Raw genomic sequence first — 15,451 nt, 5'->3', positions numbered from 1 at the left:
CTTGAACTATTGGTCAATTAACTCACACAGAAAAAAAATAAATTTGTTTCCTGATTTTTGGTAAAATTCAAGTACACTTTTCTTCTAAACTATCATTAAGACAATATAATTATGTAGTAAAGATCTTAAAAGACATTAAAACAACAATTAACTTCTGCTTATTAACTCTATTTTTCAGCTTAAGGGTGTAGTCTACAGAGTAATGCTCATCCCGATTCTCTCCTTTCTGAAGCACAGCCCATGGCCTCTCAATATTTGTCTTCCCTTCTTCACTTTTTTTTTTTGCTGGGCATATGGCTGCTACTAATGAAGACTAGTTGTAGTTGTGTAACTCAGTTCTGGAAAATGGGATATTGATGAAAAGTGATATACATGACTTCTAGATGAACGCTCTTCTCCTCCTGCTTTTCTTCTTCCTATTGGCTTAATGTTGACAAGAGAGTGGAGCTGGAGCAGCCATTCTGGATCATCAAATGATACCTTCATGACGGGGTTGACAGAGCAGCGAGGTAAAAGAAGCCTTGTGCTCGCATTCCAACTCTAGGTCATAGGTCTGGGCATTTAGATGAGAGAAAAATAAAATTCTATCATGTCTAAGCTATAGTTATTTGGGGATTTCTGTTATTAGTTGCTAAAGTTAATCCTAAATATCTTTCATATATTTGTTTGGTTTGCTCCCCATTTTATCCCCAGCATCTGTTATGGTACCTGAAGAGAGCAGAACTACGAGAGGCAGCCACCCAGCAGGAGAAATATGATGGACCTTCCCCAGCTGTAATAATATGAGTTGAAATTAAGGACAAAGCCCATATCTGGCATACAACATGCACTCAATAAATATTTGTTGAATGAATTCATGAATTCATTAATTAATGAATTCATTAATGGCAGGGGGCTGCCATGTTTTTGAACCCAACATCACACCTGTCTAGAAGATCACCTCCTTCTTACATTAGTCAGCCAACTGCTACTAATCTTCCAAGATCCAGCTTAATTGTGACTTTTCTGTCAAGCTCCCCCAGCTTTTCCTGGCGTTGGGTAGTGCCTACCTTCCTGGTAGTAAATATCTCTGCCTCTCTTACATTTACCTCCCTTATCTCTCATCATATTGAAACTTCAGACTTTCTTCTTCGTGTTCTTAACGGCCAACATGATGTTTGGAAGGATGGAGGAGAAGCAAGGAAGGAATACTTCTAAACATGCAAAAAGTCATATAGGACTTTCCTCTGAAGATTTAGGAACTGGATTAATCAGTGTTCTCCAGAGAAACAGAACCAATAGGATGTGTGTGTGTGTGTGTGTGTGTGTATAAGGAATTGGCTTGTGCAATTGCGGGGGCTGGCAAGTCTGAAATCTGCAAGACAGGCTGGCAGGCTGGAGACCCAAAGAAGAGTGGATGTTGCAGTCTCAAGTCTGAAGCAGTATTCCTTCTTCCATAGGGGATCTCAGTCTTTTCTCTTAAGGCCTTCGACTCACTGGATGAAGCCCACCCACGTGATGGAAGGTAATCTGCTTTACTCAAAATCTAATGATTTAACTGTTAATCATACCTAAAAAATATCTTCACTGCAACATCTAGATTGGTGTTAGGCCAACAACTGAGGTACCATGGCCTAGCTAATTTGACATAAAAAGTTAACTATCACAGGAACCATAAAGAGAAGTGGGTTTATTCCATAATTTTAAGTTCCAGTACTACTATTTAGATGACATCTGCCAGGAAAGTTGCATGTATTAGCAAGTGTCGTAGCAGGTTATCATGAAGCCAGAAAAAAAGACTGATTATGACAATGAGGGAGAAGATCCTACAGAAAACGATTAGAATTATAATCAGATGTGTTTAGTTACTTCAAATTCATTATTACTGTTTGCATGGTTAAAGAAAGTTCACTCTCAGAGAGCATTTGCTATGTAACAAAATTAAGTGAAGCTTATGTAAACAAAGATCTCTGGGGGGAAAACTTCCTGCTTCTTTCAAATTAATTTTATACATATATATAATTTAATTATGTTATATATATTTTTTTTTCCCAAATTGAAATAGGTTTTTTGTTTTTTATATTATTTTTTTACTCTGGAAACCTCAAGATGGCAGCGTTTTACTTTGGAAGAAGGTGTTCAGTGTCAGCAGTACTGTCCTGCTTTTCAATTCATAACAGCACCCAGGAATCAGGTTGTCAATAGGGGGAGGGGAATGGAGACAAGCTGGTAGATGTGTTTCAAAAATTTCTGACCTCTTACACTCTTCCCTAATTTCCCATCCACAAAGACCTCTGTAAACTGGCAGTTCAGGTTAATAGTTTCTCTACAGCAGCTGGTCCCCAACATTTTTGGCACCAGGGACTGGTTTCATGGAAGACAATTTTTCCACAGACGGGCGGGGGTGGGCAGGAATGGTTCAGGCGGTAATGCGAGCGATGCGGAGCGGCAGATGAAGCTTCGCTCCTTGCCCTCTGCTCACCTCCTGCTGTGCGGCCCGATTCCTAACAGGGCCACCGACCACTACCAGTCCATGGCCCAGGGGTTGGGGACCCCTGCTCTACAGTCATTATAGAAACCAGTATTTTATTCTAGCTGCATTTGTACTGCTACAGCTAAATAGCTGATTTTTCTGGTCCCAACACACCACTTATGCAGAAACAATTTTTATTTTTCATCTCGGAATTAGGCAGTAAAGAGTCAATATTATAATAGTGCATTAGTGTCAGCCCTTGCTTGGGCTACTGAAACGGCCTTCTTCTTGTCTCCTTAGGGCCTCTTTTCCAAACTTCACATCATGTCCCTCTCCTATTCCCAACCATCCAATGGCTTCCCATTGCAACTAAAGTAAAACCAAACTCCTTATCATGACCTGCATGCTCTACAGGGTCTGGCCCTCCCCACTTCTGTGGCCTCATTGTCTATCCTTCTCCCTCTTGCCAGCTCACCCTGTTCTAGCCACCATGGTGTTGCTGTTCCCTGAACACTGTGAGCTTGTTCTGCCTCAGGGCCTTTGCCCTTCCTGACAGTCTCTGAGTTTTACATGACTCACTTCCTCCTCTAGTTCCTTCTCAAGTGTCACTTTCTTCAGATAGGACTTCCCCGATCATCGTCCCTCTCTCCCTCACCTTATCCTTCCCCTGCTTTATTTTTCTTCAGTGGAAGAATAATACCACCTAATAATTGATTATCTGCCCTCCTCAAGCAGAATATAAGTTCTATGGAGGGTTGGGACTTTGTCTTGTTTACTCCTGTTTCCCTAGAACCTAGAAACATGCCTGATTCATATTAGGTGCTCAATAACTAGTTGTTGAATGAAAGAAAGAATAAAGCAAAGTTCAGTCAATCTGGTGTCTTTATTCCATCTCTTTTATATGTGGCAGTGTGCCAGATACCTAGAAAGTAGCAGTATAAACCCTAATGAGGCAGTCTTATTGACACTAACACATTGGGTTTTTTTTGACATACGTGATTCTCTATTTTTTAAATAGATATTTGATTTTTAAAAGTCTCCCCCAAATTGTCACTAAAACAAAAGTGATCAGATAAATGATAGCAGTTAGGTGTCTTTAGTATTTACATAATTAAAAAAAAATTAGCATCAGATTTTCCTATAATAGATCTGTGAAATTTATTCCTTTTTAATATATATTTTTTATTGACGTATAGTTGATTTACAGTGTTGTCTTATTTTCTGCTGTACAGCAAGGTGATTCAGTTATACATACACATACTTCTTTTTTTTTTTTTTTTTTGCAATACACGGGCCTCTCACTGTTGTGGCCTCTCCCGTTGCGGAGCACAGGCTCCGGACGCGCAGGCTCAGCGGCCATGGCTCACGGGCCCAGCCGCTCCGCGGCATGTGGGATCTTCCCGGACCAGGACACGAACCTGTGTCCCCTGCATTGGCATGCAAGCCCAATATATATACTTCTTAATATTCTTTTCCATTATGGTTTATCATAGCATATTGACTATAGTTCTCTGTATTATACAGTAAGACCTTGTGTTTATCTATTCTATGTATAAAAACTTACATCTGCTAACCCCAACCTTCCACTCTGTCCCCCCCACCAACTCCCTCCCTCTTGGCAACCACCAGTCTGTTCTCTATGTCTGTGAGTCTGTTTCTGTTTTGTAGATAAATTCATTTGTGACATATTTTAGATTCCACATGTAAGTGATATCATATGGTATTTGTCTTTCTCTTTCTGACTCACTTCACTTAGTTTGATAATCTCTAGTTGCATCCATGTTGCTGCAAATGGCATTATTTCATTCTTTTTTATGGCTGAATAATATTCCATTGTATATATGGACCACATCTTCTTTATCCATTCATCTTTTGATGGACATTTAGGTTGTTTTAGCTATATTGAATAGTGCTGCTATGAACATAGGGGTGCATGTATCTTTTTGAATTATAGTTTTGTCTGGATATATGTCCAGGAGTGACATTGCTGGATTGTTGGCAGCTCTATTTTTAGTTTTTTAAGGAAACTCCATACTGTTTCCATAGTGGCTGCACCAACTTACATTCTCACCAACAGTGTAAGAGGGTTCCTTTTCTGTGGAATTAATTCTTTTTTTTATTATTGGAGTATAATTACTTTACAATGTTGTGTTAGTGAGTCAGCTATATGTATACATATATCCCCTCCCTCTTGGACCTCCCTCTCACCACGCCCCTCCATCCCACCCATCTAGGTCATCACAGAGCACCGATCTGAGCTCCCTGTGCTATATAGCAGGTTCCCTCTAGCTATCTATTTTATACATGGTAGTGTATATATGTCAAACCTAATCTCCCAATTCGTCCCACTCTCCCCTTCACCCCTGTGTCCACATGTCTGTCCTCTATCTCTATGTCTCTATTCCTGCCCTACAAATATGTTCATCTGTACCATTTTTCTAGATTCTACATATATGGGTTAATATACAATATTTGTTTTTATCTTTCTGGCTTACTTCACTCTGTATGACAGGCTCTACATCCATCCACATCTCGACAAATGACCCAATTTCATTCTTCTTTATGGCTGAGTAATATTCCATTGTTTATATGTACCACATCTTCTTTATCCATTCATCTATCATTGGACATTTAGGTTGTTTCCATGTCCTGGCTGTTGTAAATAGTGCTGCAGTGAACATTGTGGTACATGTGTCCTTTTGAATTATGGTTTTCTCAGGGTATCTTCCCAGTAGTGGGATTGCTGGGTCATATGGTATTTCTATTTTTAGTCTTTTAAGGAACCTCCATACTGTTCTCCGTAGTGGCTGTATCAATTTACATTCCCACCAACAGTGCAAAAGTTTTCCCTTCTCTCCACACCCTCTCCAGAATTTACTGTTTGTAGATTTTTTGATAATGGCCATTTTGTCTGATGTGAGATGGTATCTCATTGCAGTTTTGATTTGCATTTCTCTGATAATTAATGATGCTGAACACTTTTTCATGTATATATAGGCCATCTGTATGTCCTCTATGGAGAAATGTCTATTTAGGTCTTCTGCCCACTTTTTGATTGGGTTGTTTGTTTTTTTGTTACTGAGTGAAGTAAGTCAGACAGAGAAAGACAAATATCATATGGTATCAGTTATATGTGGAATTGAAAATATGATACAAATGAACTGTTTCCCTAGTGGCTGCACCAACTTACATTCCCACCAACAGAGTAGGAGGGTTCCCTTTTTGTGGAATTAATTCTTAAATGAAGCTAATTTTACTGAGAAGCTATTCAAGTTACCAAAAAGAACTTGTCACCTATGTCAAAAGAGTATCTGCATTACTAATCATGGGTGATATTTTGCCTGCAAAACAACTCTAAGGCATAGAATATTTAGGCTGCAAAAAGAAGAGTGTAAATAATTAAGATGTAAATCCAATTATGGCTCTCCCCATTACAGTTCTTTTTTTTAGTAATAGAAATATACTGTCTCCTCAGTTTATAAATGAAATTGCATCCAGACGCAAGCAGGTGGAAGAAGTTTTGAAAAATTCTTGGTAAATAAAAAGCAATTCATTAAACATTATTCCTAGTAATACAATATTTGATTCAGTTTTGCAACTACATAGAATCCCCAAATTCAAAATATAATAATATAAAAATATTCTATTTTAGGGCCTCCCTGGTGGCGCAGTGGTTGAGAGTCCGCCTGCCGATGCGGGGGATACGGGTTCGTGCCCCGGTCTGGGAGGATCCCATATGCCGCGGAGCGGCTGGGCCCGTGAGCCATGGCCGCTGAGCCTGCGCGTCCGGAGCCTGTGCTCCGCAACGGGAGAGGCCACAACAGTGAGAGGCCCGCGTACGGAAAAAAAAAAAAAAAAAAAAAATTCTATTTTGAAAAATATTAAGATAACTCCCTAAATTTTTTAGTAACAATAAATTATCTTTAAGCTAAAATATATTAAATACCTTCTTCTTTGAATTGGAATTAGGAATTAAAAGAAGTAGGACTTGTTTTTTTCATAGTAACTTAATGAGTCTCCCTGTCTGTTATTTTTCTAAATGCTCATTAGCTTAATTCTTATTTATTATTTTAAAAAATTTTTGATTTGATCATTTTTTTACATTATTATATTATAATCAATGATAATAGCTATATCTATTAAGTGTTTACAATGTGCTAGGCACTATACCTAGCATATTCAAATTACTTAATTAATACTCATGGGCTAGCCTTGGAACCCAGTCCCCATTTTTAATACATTTTCAATGGAAAAATGGATTCCAACTTTAAAAGCACTGATTTACAAATGAAGTTTTTTAATACGACGTATTTATAAGTGACTGAATTGGGTGACTGCAGCTTCTAATGAATGGAAATCTATGCAGCCTGACAAACTGAGTTAAATCAGAATAACCTTTGTGTGCAGGAAAATGTAGAAGCTCTTTCACGTTTTATTTCCAAATAGAATTCTTGGCATTTGAAGATATTACGGCTGTCAACATTGTCTTCTGCATATTTGCAAAGCTACAAAGTCTGATGCATGCACGACTTGCAGTTACTTTCACAGTAAGCATCATCCACGTGAATTCAATCTGTTGACTGTAATGTGGCAAAGTACTTTACTAGCAATGCCTCTCTACCCTCTGTGCTAAAGGTTGCCTTTGCTCAAATAGTCACACCATCTCAGATTGCCACAGCTGGCTGGGTATTCTACTGCTGCTCTGTGTACACATCTGCATTGGTATGATTCAGTGAAACCTTGTTGGTGTTCTTCTGCTCACTCTTGCCTTAACTCACCACAGGCTAGCTCATTGTAGGAAAGTCATTTTTTTTGTTTTTTTGTTTTGTTTTTTTTTTGTTTTTGCGGTACACGGGCCTCTCACTGTTGTGGCCTCTCCCATTGTGGAGCACAGGCTCTGGACGCGCAGGCTCAGCGGCCATGGCTTACATGCCCAGCCCCTCCGCAGCATGTGGGATCTTCCTGGACCGGGGCAGAAACCCGTGTCCCCTGCATCGGTAGGCGGACTCTCAACCACTGCGCCACCAGGAAAGCCCTAGGAAAGTCATTTTGATGGAGAACCCCAAATGTCCTCAAAGTGATATGGTAAGATGGAAACTTATTCTTCTGGTGTGCCAGGCTGAATATACTGGACATTTGTGGTTTATACTGTTCAGCATCTATTTCCCTATATTGAGGTAAAACCATGCTCCTTTAGGGGAACCACACTCTTCTACTGATGTAGCTGAGGCACGTCATTCTGCTGGAGCTGAACCTTCTTCTGGAGTCAGTGGTTGGTACATGACATATGAGAGCAATATATGCCCTGGCCAGAGAGACTAGTTCAGAGGTAGACCTGAGACCCAAGCAGGCCAGTCACAGCCATAAATGTCAGTTTAGGACTTTCTGCCAGAACCACTGTGAAAGAGAAACTGTTGTTGTTTTCTGGGGTTGCTAAGCCTAGACCTTCTAATAGCTATTCTGCCACCACTTGAAATCAGCCTGAGAGTGAAAGCAACATGGGGGTAAGCCAACTGGGAGGTGGAAAATATACAAACTACATTGTTTAAGTATCTAGATCTAGCTTCACCTGAAGCCAGTAGTGAACCCTAAATACTACACTAGCTTAAGTTACATTAGCTTAAGTTAATTGAATTGGTTTCTGCCCTTTGCAACCAAAAGAATCCTGAATAACACAATGGGAATGACCACAGACTGAATCTCAAGAGCAGTTTTATGGCTGTATTTGCCTTCCCAAAGAGGTAAACAGTCATTCTGAGGACTTCAGTTAACATGGAGGAGCCCACAAAATCAACTGTTGACATGTTCCTGAAGATCAGCAAGTGTGTTGCATGTTCCTGGTGCTGTGTTTTGGAATTCTGCTTTGCTGTCCTTTTTACTTTTCATAAAACTGGAGTGGCAGAGAGCAATAATCAGGGAAGTGCTGGTGCTATATCATCTTGCCAACTCTATAATCTTGAAACAAATCTTAGTATTTGGTTGAAAAATATAGTAATTAATAAACAGAAGAGTTCCCATGTGATGGACATGCTTTTGAATTTAGGTTTTGCTCCCCAGATCATGGTCAAGTTACTAACCTCTCAGCCATAGCTGCCTCATATTTAAAATAGGAATAATAATAGTCCTGCCTAATAGGGCTTTAAAAAAATTAAATGGGTTAATTTAGGTAATAAGCTTGGAACAGTGCTTGGGTATAATAAGTACTCAAGGACTTCCCTGGTGGTTAAGAATCTGCCTGCCAATGCAGGGCACACAGGTTCGAGCCCTGGTCTGGGAAGATCCCACATGCCGCGGAGCAACTAAGCCCATGCACCACAACTACTGAGCCTGCACTCTAGAGCCTGTGCTCCGCAACAGGAAAAGCCACTGCAAAAAGAAGCCCGCACACCTCAATGAAAACTAGCCCCCGCTCACCTCAAGTAGAGAAAGCCTGCACACAACAGCAAAGACCCAAAGCAGCCAGAAACGAATTAATTGATTAATTAATTATTTTTAAAAAGTACTCAAAATACTTTAATATTAGGCATCACAACATATGGCCCCAGAATGGAACCCTGAATTCTCACATCATGACACCATCCTCATCATTTTCTTCAGCCACATCTGGACATGGTCTGACAGCCCAAGGTACAAACACAAGACCCTAGGCTAGACCTTACCATGTTTTCAGTTCCTCGTAGGTTAATGGTTAATACAGAAAAGCAACAAACTATGACTACTGTATCAGGATTGTATTCAGCCTTGAAGAAATTTCCATTTTTCTGTGTTCACTTAGACCAGTTTGTATGATATGAAATCAAATTGGCAAGAACTCTGCCTAGTAAAAAAAGACATTTTCTTAGACCACATATGCCTTTAAACATTGTTATTTAAAAATTTGTTATTTCCTGGCAAAGATATGATTACAGCATTACAAGGAAGATATTGTAGTTGCACAATAGGCTTTGTTCAGCTCTCTTGAAGCAACTATTATAGATGTCTAGTGTAAGTACAACCACATGTTATAATGGGAAATTAAGTAAAGTATGTAACATCTGAAATTGGTCAGAAAATCAGAGAAAGTTTGGCTTTTGGGGCACATTTTTAAACCATTCTTTTTTGGCTTGTATTGCATAATATGAGCTTCTATTACAGAAACAAAATTATTAGAGAATGAAAATAAAGCATTAAAATAATTTAGTGAAGACTTTTTTACTGAGGTAATTCATCTCAGTTTCAAGTAAATAATTACCACATCTCTCACTTTATGGCTGCTTTTAATACTTTTTCTGCCTCTTTCTTTATTTTCAGATGGTCAGCTATCAAATGTTAAAATGGTCAGAATGCTTGAGTCTAGAACCTACCTCTTTTAATTTCTTGCTTCTATTCTGCAGTGGAGAGAGGAGTTAGATTTTCTCTAAATTAACAGTGAATAGCCTCTGAGAGTCAATTTTCTCATGGTGCATTGGATGATCTTAGCATAAAGGATTTATGATTTCCCCCCCCGCCCCGGATATTCAAAGGCTGCTTGTTGCTTACTTCTTGTTTTCTCAACCATGTCCAGATGAGGTTGTGACCTTCGGTTAATTGAAGTACTTCTATAACTAATTTTAAATTTCAGGGACTTTTTATACAGCTAAGCTCTGCACTTATGCATAATTTATTTTCCCTTGCTCACTACCTTGTTCATGACCTTTCAGTGAGGGTGTTCAGTGTCAAGAAGAACAAATCCATATTCTATATTTTGTATTAGTTTCTCTAAACTGACCCCCTCTTCCTTCTCTAGCCAATCCAAGACAACCTTTGGCCTTATCATTGGTTCCTAAATATACCCTGCTTGCTCTTGCCCTTATGCAATATTTATACAGTTGAGTTACATTTTCCAACACGTCTCAACCCTCTCATGTTCCCAAGTCATCTCACAGCCTAATGTTTCCATGACGCTAACTCTGGTCCATGTGAATCACTCCCCATTCTAATTGTCTATAACTGCATAGTCATTCCCATGCATTGGGGAGCTGATCAAATACTACCACTTATTTTTCTCTATTTGGGAGAATACATGTTTATTATCTCTAAGTATGTTATTATCTGCTTTGAGCAGTTGTACATTCCTTATTCAGTACAGAGAAGAAAAGAATATTATTGTCTCTTTTTACATTCTTCCCATCATCTTGTCTTATGTCTGGTAGAAAGGATATGACATTATTCAGTGAAGGATGATGGAGCAGCACAGGAAGGCTGGTGATTTGAGCAAACTTGTCGACCTTTCTTTGTTCATATCTTTGTTTCTCCTGGCACAAGCTTTCTTTGTTTAAAGGTGTCTGGATGTTGTCATGCTACCTTGAAGTGGGTAGGAAAAAGTGATTCCTTGATCATTCACATACACCTGTGAAGGGATTTAAAGGAAACTTGGCCTCCGAGATCCAGTTGCATACACAAAAGTTGAGAGATAAGGTCCGCCCGTACACAAAAGGTGGTTTCAGGCATTTTTTTTTTTCAGATAGAGGATTTCTTGTTTCAAACATATGGTCCAGATATATGACTAATATAGCTCTCTAATCACGAAGACTTCATATTTCCAACTACAAAAGAGCGTCTTTTTATAATTCTGTTATTCCCACCTCAATCTTTATGTTTTATCAAAGGGAATCTTTTCCAATATGTTTCTTCTCTGTTTTGAAACCATTTTGTTGGAAAATTTGCTCTATTTATTTTTGTACATTCCAGATGAAGGTTATTTTACTCTTATTCTAACCACTTGTCAATGAGTCACATAAATCCCTTGGGTTTTCCTGACCCAAATTCCAAGTGGTTTTTTAAAATCTCATAAAATGGTAAACACTTATTAGAGATGAATAAAATCCTTCCTGGAAGTAAAATTTATGTCATTAGTTGGATAACCCATCAGAGTCCCCACTTAATAATTCATGGAACCCAGCAAAAGATTCAAAGGTATCTGGGTTGTTTGCTTACAATAGGATGCTAATTACATAAGGTCAGAAGAGCCTCATTTCAGCCCAGTTAGTTTATGCTGATGAAATTTCTGTTCCAAACATGTACACTATTATTTTTTGGTGTAGGCAGTTATCTCAATGAGCCACCTGCTCTGTCAGGAAGGAAGAAAACTGAATGGCAACCTCACCACTGCGAGTGAAGTTTCAAAGTGAAGAGCTTACATTTCTGTAGATGCAGGGTCAGTGTATGTCAAACCATAGTCATTTATTTCTAAATAATCTCAGAAATTAAATATCTCTATAATGCTGTGTTCCAGTTTATGTTGACCCATGACCTTTCTCTTCCTGGTGCTATAGCTAGTTTACAAAGTGACACAAAGCATCAACCTGCCATATTTCATTACCTATACTCCCACACACTTCCCCAAAGCTTCTTATAAAGGAGAGTTAATTACAGATCTAACTAACTACACAAAGCTGACACATATAACATATAAAAAGCTTTTTGTTGCCAGATAAATTCTTTGTCAGTTGCAGTCATATTGAATGGCAAGTGGTGATACCCAAGAATGGCTAATTACAGGTCTGATTCCCAGTGGATTATGGTGAAGCTGTGCTCTGGACTCACCTCATATTTCAATGCAGAGGCATAAATTTGAATTAGGTAAAACTTCTTACATACCCATTACAGCTAAAAACGTACATTTCATGACTCAAAAGGGCAAATGATTAGTATAAACTGCATTTTATATTTAAAATACATTAAACAACAGGATAACACTGGCATTTGACATTCTTGAAATTTTATACAAAGAGATTTCTGATATTTTCTCACTTATTTCCCACCACTTACTTGTGAATAACGTGTTCCTTCATAAGTTTTCAGTGGAGACTTGAAAGTTTGAAGGAAAAATGTCATATAAGAGGAAAGTTTTAAAAAATAACCCAAATCTTTATTCTGTTCTGGTTAAAGAAACTTTTAGGATCCTATTATTCTGTGGATGTCTGGTGGAGAATTATTGTTTCTAACTATAGTGTTTAGATTGTTTATGTTTTCACTTCCTACTCTACAGTGTTATCACTTCCTACTCTACTTGTCCAAGTGTTCATTTATTCTTTGGTTGTAGAGGATCGTGATTCAACAATCATAAAATAGGCCAAGCTTCTCATAACATTAATTTTCAGTGTGGCCACATGTGAAAACTCTCCCATGGAAAATGTGTATGCCTTGTTAAGAAAAGGATCTAATTGCAAAAGCTTATTCTATCAACAATTTTGGTGTCTTTTTTTTGTATAAAAAACCTGCATCATCTTTATTTTGCATACTTTAATTTCAGAACAAAACAAACAAAAAAACACAATACACAACATTCAAACCCCATGTCAGATGTGGAAAGGGAGAGGGCTTGAGGCCCTTATATCCTGCTTTAGACAGAAGGACAGAAATAAAATCACTAGACATCAGCAGAAGGAACCAAGTGGGCCAAGGCCACTGGGGCTGCTGCTGGGGGAGCCATGGGGACACTATACAGAGGGAACAAAGTCTGCAGGTAGAAATTCCTAATCTACTTCTTCCATGCAAGAGGCATCCTCATCACCCTTAAGGGTGGGGGGGCAGATCTCATCAGGAACAGCAGTACTGGGCTCCTCTGCTGTCATTTCATCTTCATCAATGCCCAAGCCTAGCTTGATCATGCAGTAGATGCTGTTGGAGTGGGTCTGGGGATCCTCAAGCGAGAAGCCGGAAGAGAGCAGTGCAGTTTCGAACAGCAGCACAATCAGGTCCTTGACGGCCTTGTCATTCTTGTCTGCCTCTGGCTTCTGCCACAGGGTCTCCACAATGGGGTGGTCAGGATTGATCTCCAGGTGCTTTTTGGCCATCATGTAGCCCACGGTCAAATTGTCCTGAAGTGCCTGGGTTTTCATGATGCTCTCCATGTTGGCAGTCCAGCCGTAGGTGCTCATCACGATACAGCAGGGTGAAGACACAAGCCTAATGGAGATTGTCACCTTCTTCACCTTCTTAGCCGAGATCTCTTTCATGAGTTTGCAGAGGTTCTCAAACTTGGCCTTGTTCTCCTCCATCTTCTTCTTCTCCTCCTCATCCTCAGGAAGCTCCAGGCCCTCCTTGGTAACCAAGACCAGACTCTTCCCATCAAATTCCTTGAGCTGCTGCACACATTACTCATCGATCATCTCTGTTGTGTACACCACCTCGAAGCCCTGCTTCCGCACTTGCTCCACAAATGCAGAGTTGGCAACCTGCTCTTTGCTCTCACCAGTGATGTAATAGATGGACTTCTGGGTCTCCTTCATGTGAGACACGTATTCTGAGAGAGAAGTCATCTTATCTCCAGACTAGGAGGTGTGATAGCGCAGCGGCTCAGAAAGGCATTGCCGGTTAGTGGAGTCCTCATGGATTCCAAGCTTTTGATTTTTAGAGAACGCCTCATGGAATTTCTTGTGGTTCTCCTTGTCTTCTGCCAGCTCTGAGAAGAGCTCAAGGCACTTGTTCACAATGTTTTTATGAATGGCCTTCAAGATTTTGCTCTGCTGGAGCATTTCTCGGGAGGTGTTCAGGGGAAGGTCTTCAGAGTCAACCACAACACGGATGAAGTTGAGATATTCTGGTATTAACTCATCACGGCTGTCCATGATGAACACACGGCAGACATAGAGTTTGATGTTGTTCTTTTTCTTTTTGTTCTCAAAGAGGTCAAAAGGAGCCCGATGAGGGATGAACAGCAATGCTCTGAATTCCACCTGACCTTCTACAGAGAAGTGCTTCACTGCCAAGTGATCTTCCCAGTCATTTGTAAGGCTCTTACAGAACTCTCCATATTCTTCCTGGGTGACGTCATCAGGTTTTCTGGTCTTGGTCTTGTTCAGTTCTTCCTGATCAATATATTTCTCCTTGATCTTCTTTGTCTTCTTTTTCTTATCTTTGCCACTATCATCCTCCTCATCTGAGCCCACATCTTCAATCTTAGGCTTCTCCTCCTCATCTTTATCTTCCTCTTCTTTCTCACCTTTCTCTTCCTCTGCCTCATCATCACTGATTTCCTTCTCACGTGCCTTCTCCAGATAGAGTGTGATGGGATAACCTATGAACTGTGAGTGCTTCTTCACCACTTCTTTGACCCGCCTTTCTTCTAAGTACTCTGTCTGGTCTTCCTTAAGGTGGAGAATCACTTTGGTACCCCACCCAATGGGCTCACCATGGTCAGCACGTACAGTGAAGGAACCCCAGCAGAAGACTCCCAGGTGTACTGTTCATCATCATTGTGCTTTGTGATGACAACCACCTGCTCTGCCACTAGGTAGACAGAATAGAAGCCAACACCAAATTGCCCAATCATGGAAATGTCCGCACCAGCTTGAAGAGCCTCCATAAATGCTTTAGTACCAGACTTGGCAATGGTTCCCAAATTATTTACAAGATCAGCTTTGGTCATGCCAATGCCTGTGTCTACCAGAGTCAGGGTGTGCTCCTGGGGGTTGGGAATGATGTCAATTTTCAGCTCTTTACCACTGTCCAATTTGGAAGGGTCTGTCAGGCTCTCATAGAAAATCTTGTCCAAGGTATCAGAAGCATTACTGATCAACTTCCGAAGAAAAATTTCCTTGTTGGAATAGAAGGTATTGATAATAAGAGACATGAGTTGGGCAATTTCTGCCTGGAAAGCAAAAGTCTCCACCTCCTCCTCTCCATGGTGCACCTCCTCAGGCATCTTAAAGAATAAGAATCGCAGATACTAGAGAGCTGAGCGGGCAAGGACTGCCTCAATCTCACTCGCCACAACAGGGGTGCATGGGGATGACTCAAGAGCTTGGGTGTCTTTTTGACATTAATAATTCCATTAAATTTTTTCAAACCAATTTTTCAATAAGCAATACATGCACATAGAGTTTTAAGAGTTATAAAAATTACATACAGTGAAAAGTAAGCCTCCTTCTTACTCATCTTTAGGGCAACCACTGATACTAACATTCTTTGTATCCTGCTAGAGATATCCTATGCATATATACACACATAAAAAGTTCATCCACTTTTATATACAAA

The 15,451-nt window shown here is 39.8% G+C and overlaps 1 protein-coding gene across 1 annotated transcript; it reads right to left on the bottom strand.

The window, feature by feature from the left end:
- Positions 1–12,698: 12,698 nt before the first annotated feature.
- On the bottom strand, positions 12,699–15,228 carry LOC309804758 (heat shock protein HSP 90-beta-like). The gene is given in 4 exon segments (XM_082622316.1): positions 12,699–13,569; positions 13,573–13,746; positions 13,750–14,636; positions 14,639–15,228. Coding segments are annotated over 4 exon segments (2,163 nt in total). The 5' UTR covers positions 15,120–15,228; the 3' UTR covers positions 12,699–12,948.
- Between the last annotated feature and the right edge of the window lie 223 nt (positions 15,229–15,451).

This window comes from Mesoplodon mirus (assembly GCF_964341445.2).
Source record: "Mesoplodon mirus genome assembly, chromosome: 5".
In the NCBI taxonomy this organism is placed as follows: domain Eukaryota; kingdom Metazoa; phylum Chordata; class Mammalia; order Artiodactyla; family Ziphiidae; genus Mesoplodon; species Mesoplodon mirus.
This window is presented reverse-complemented; position numbering and strand designations above follow the sequence as displayed.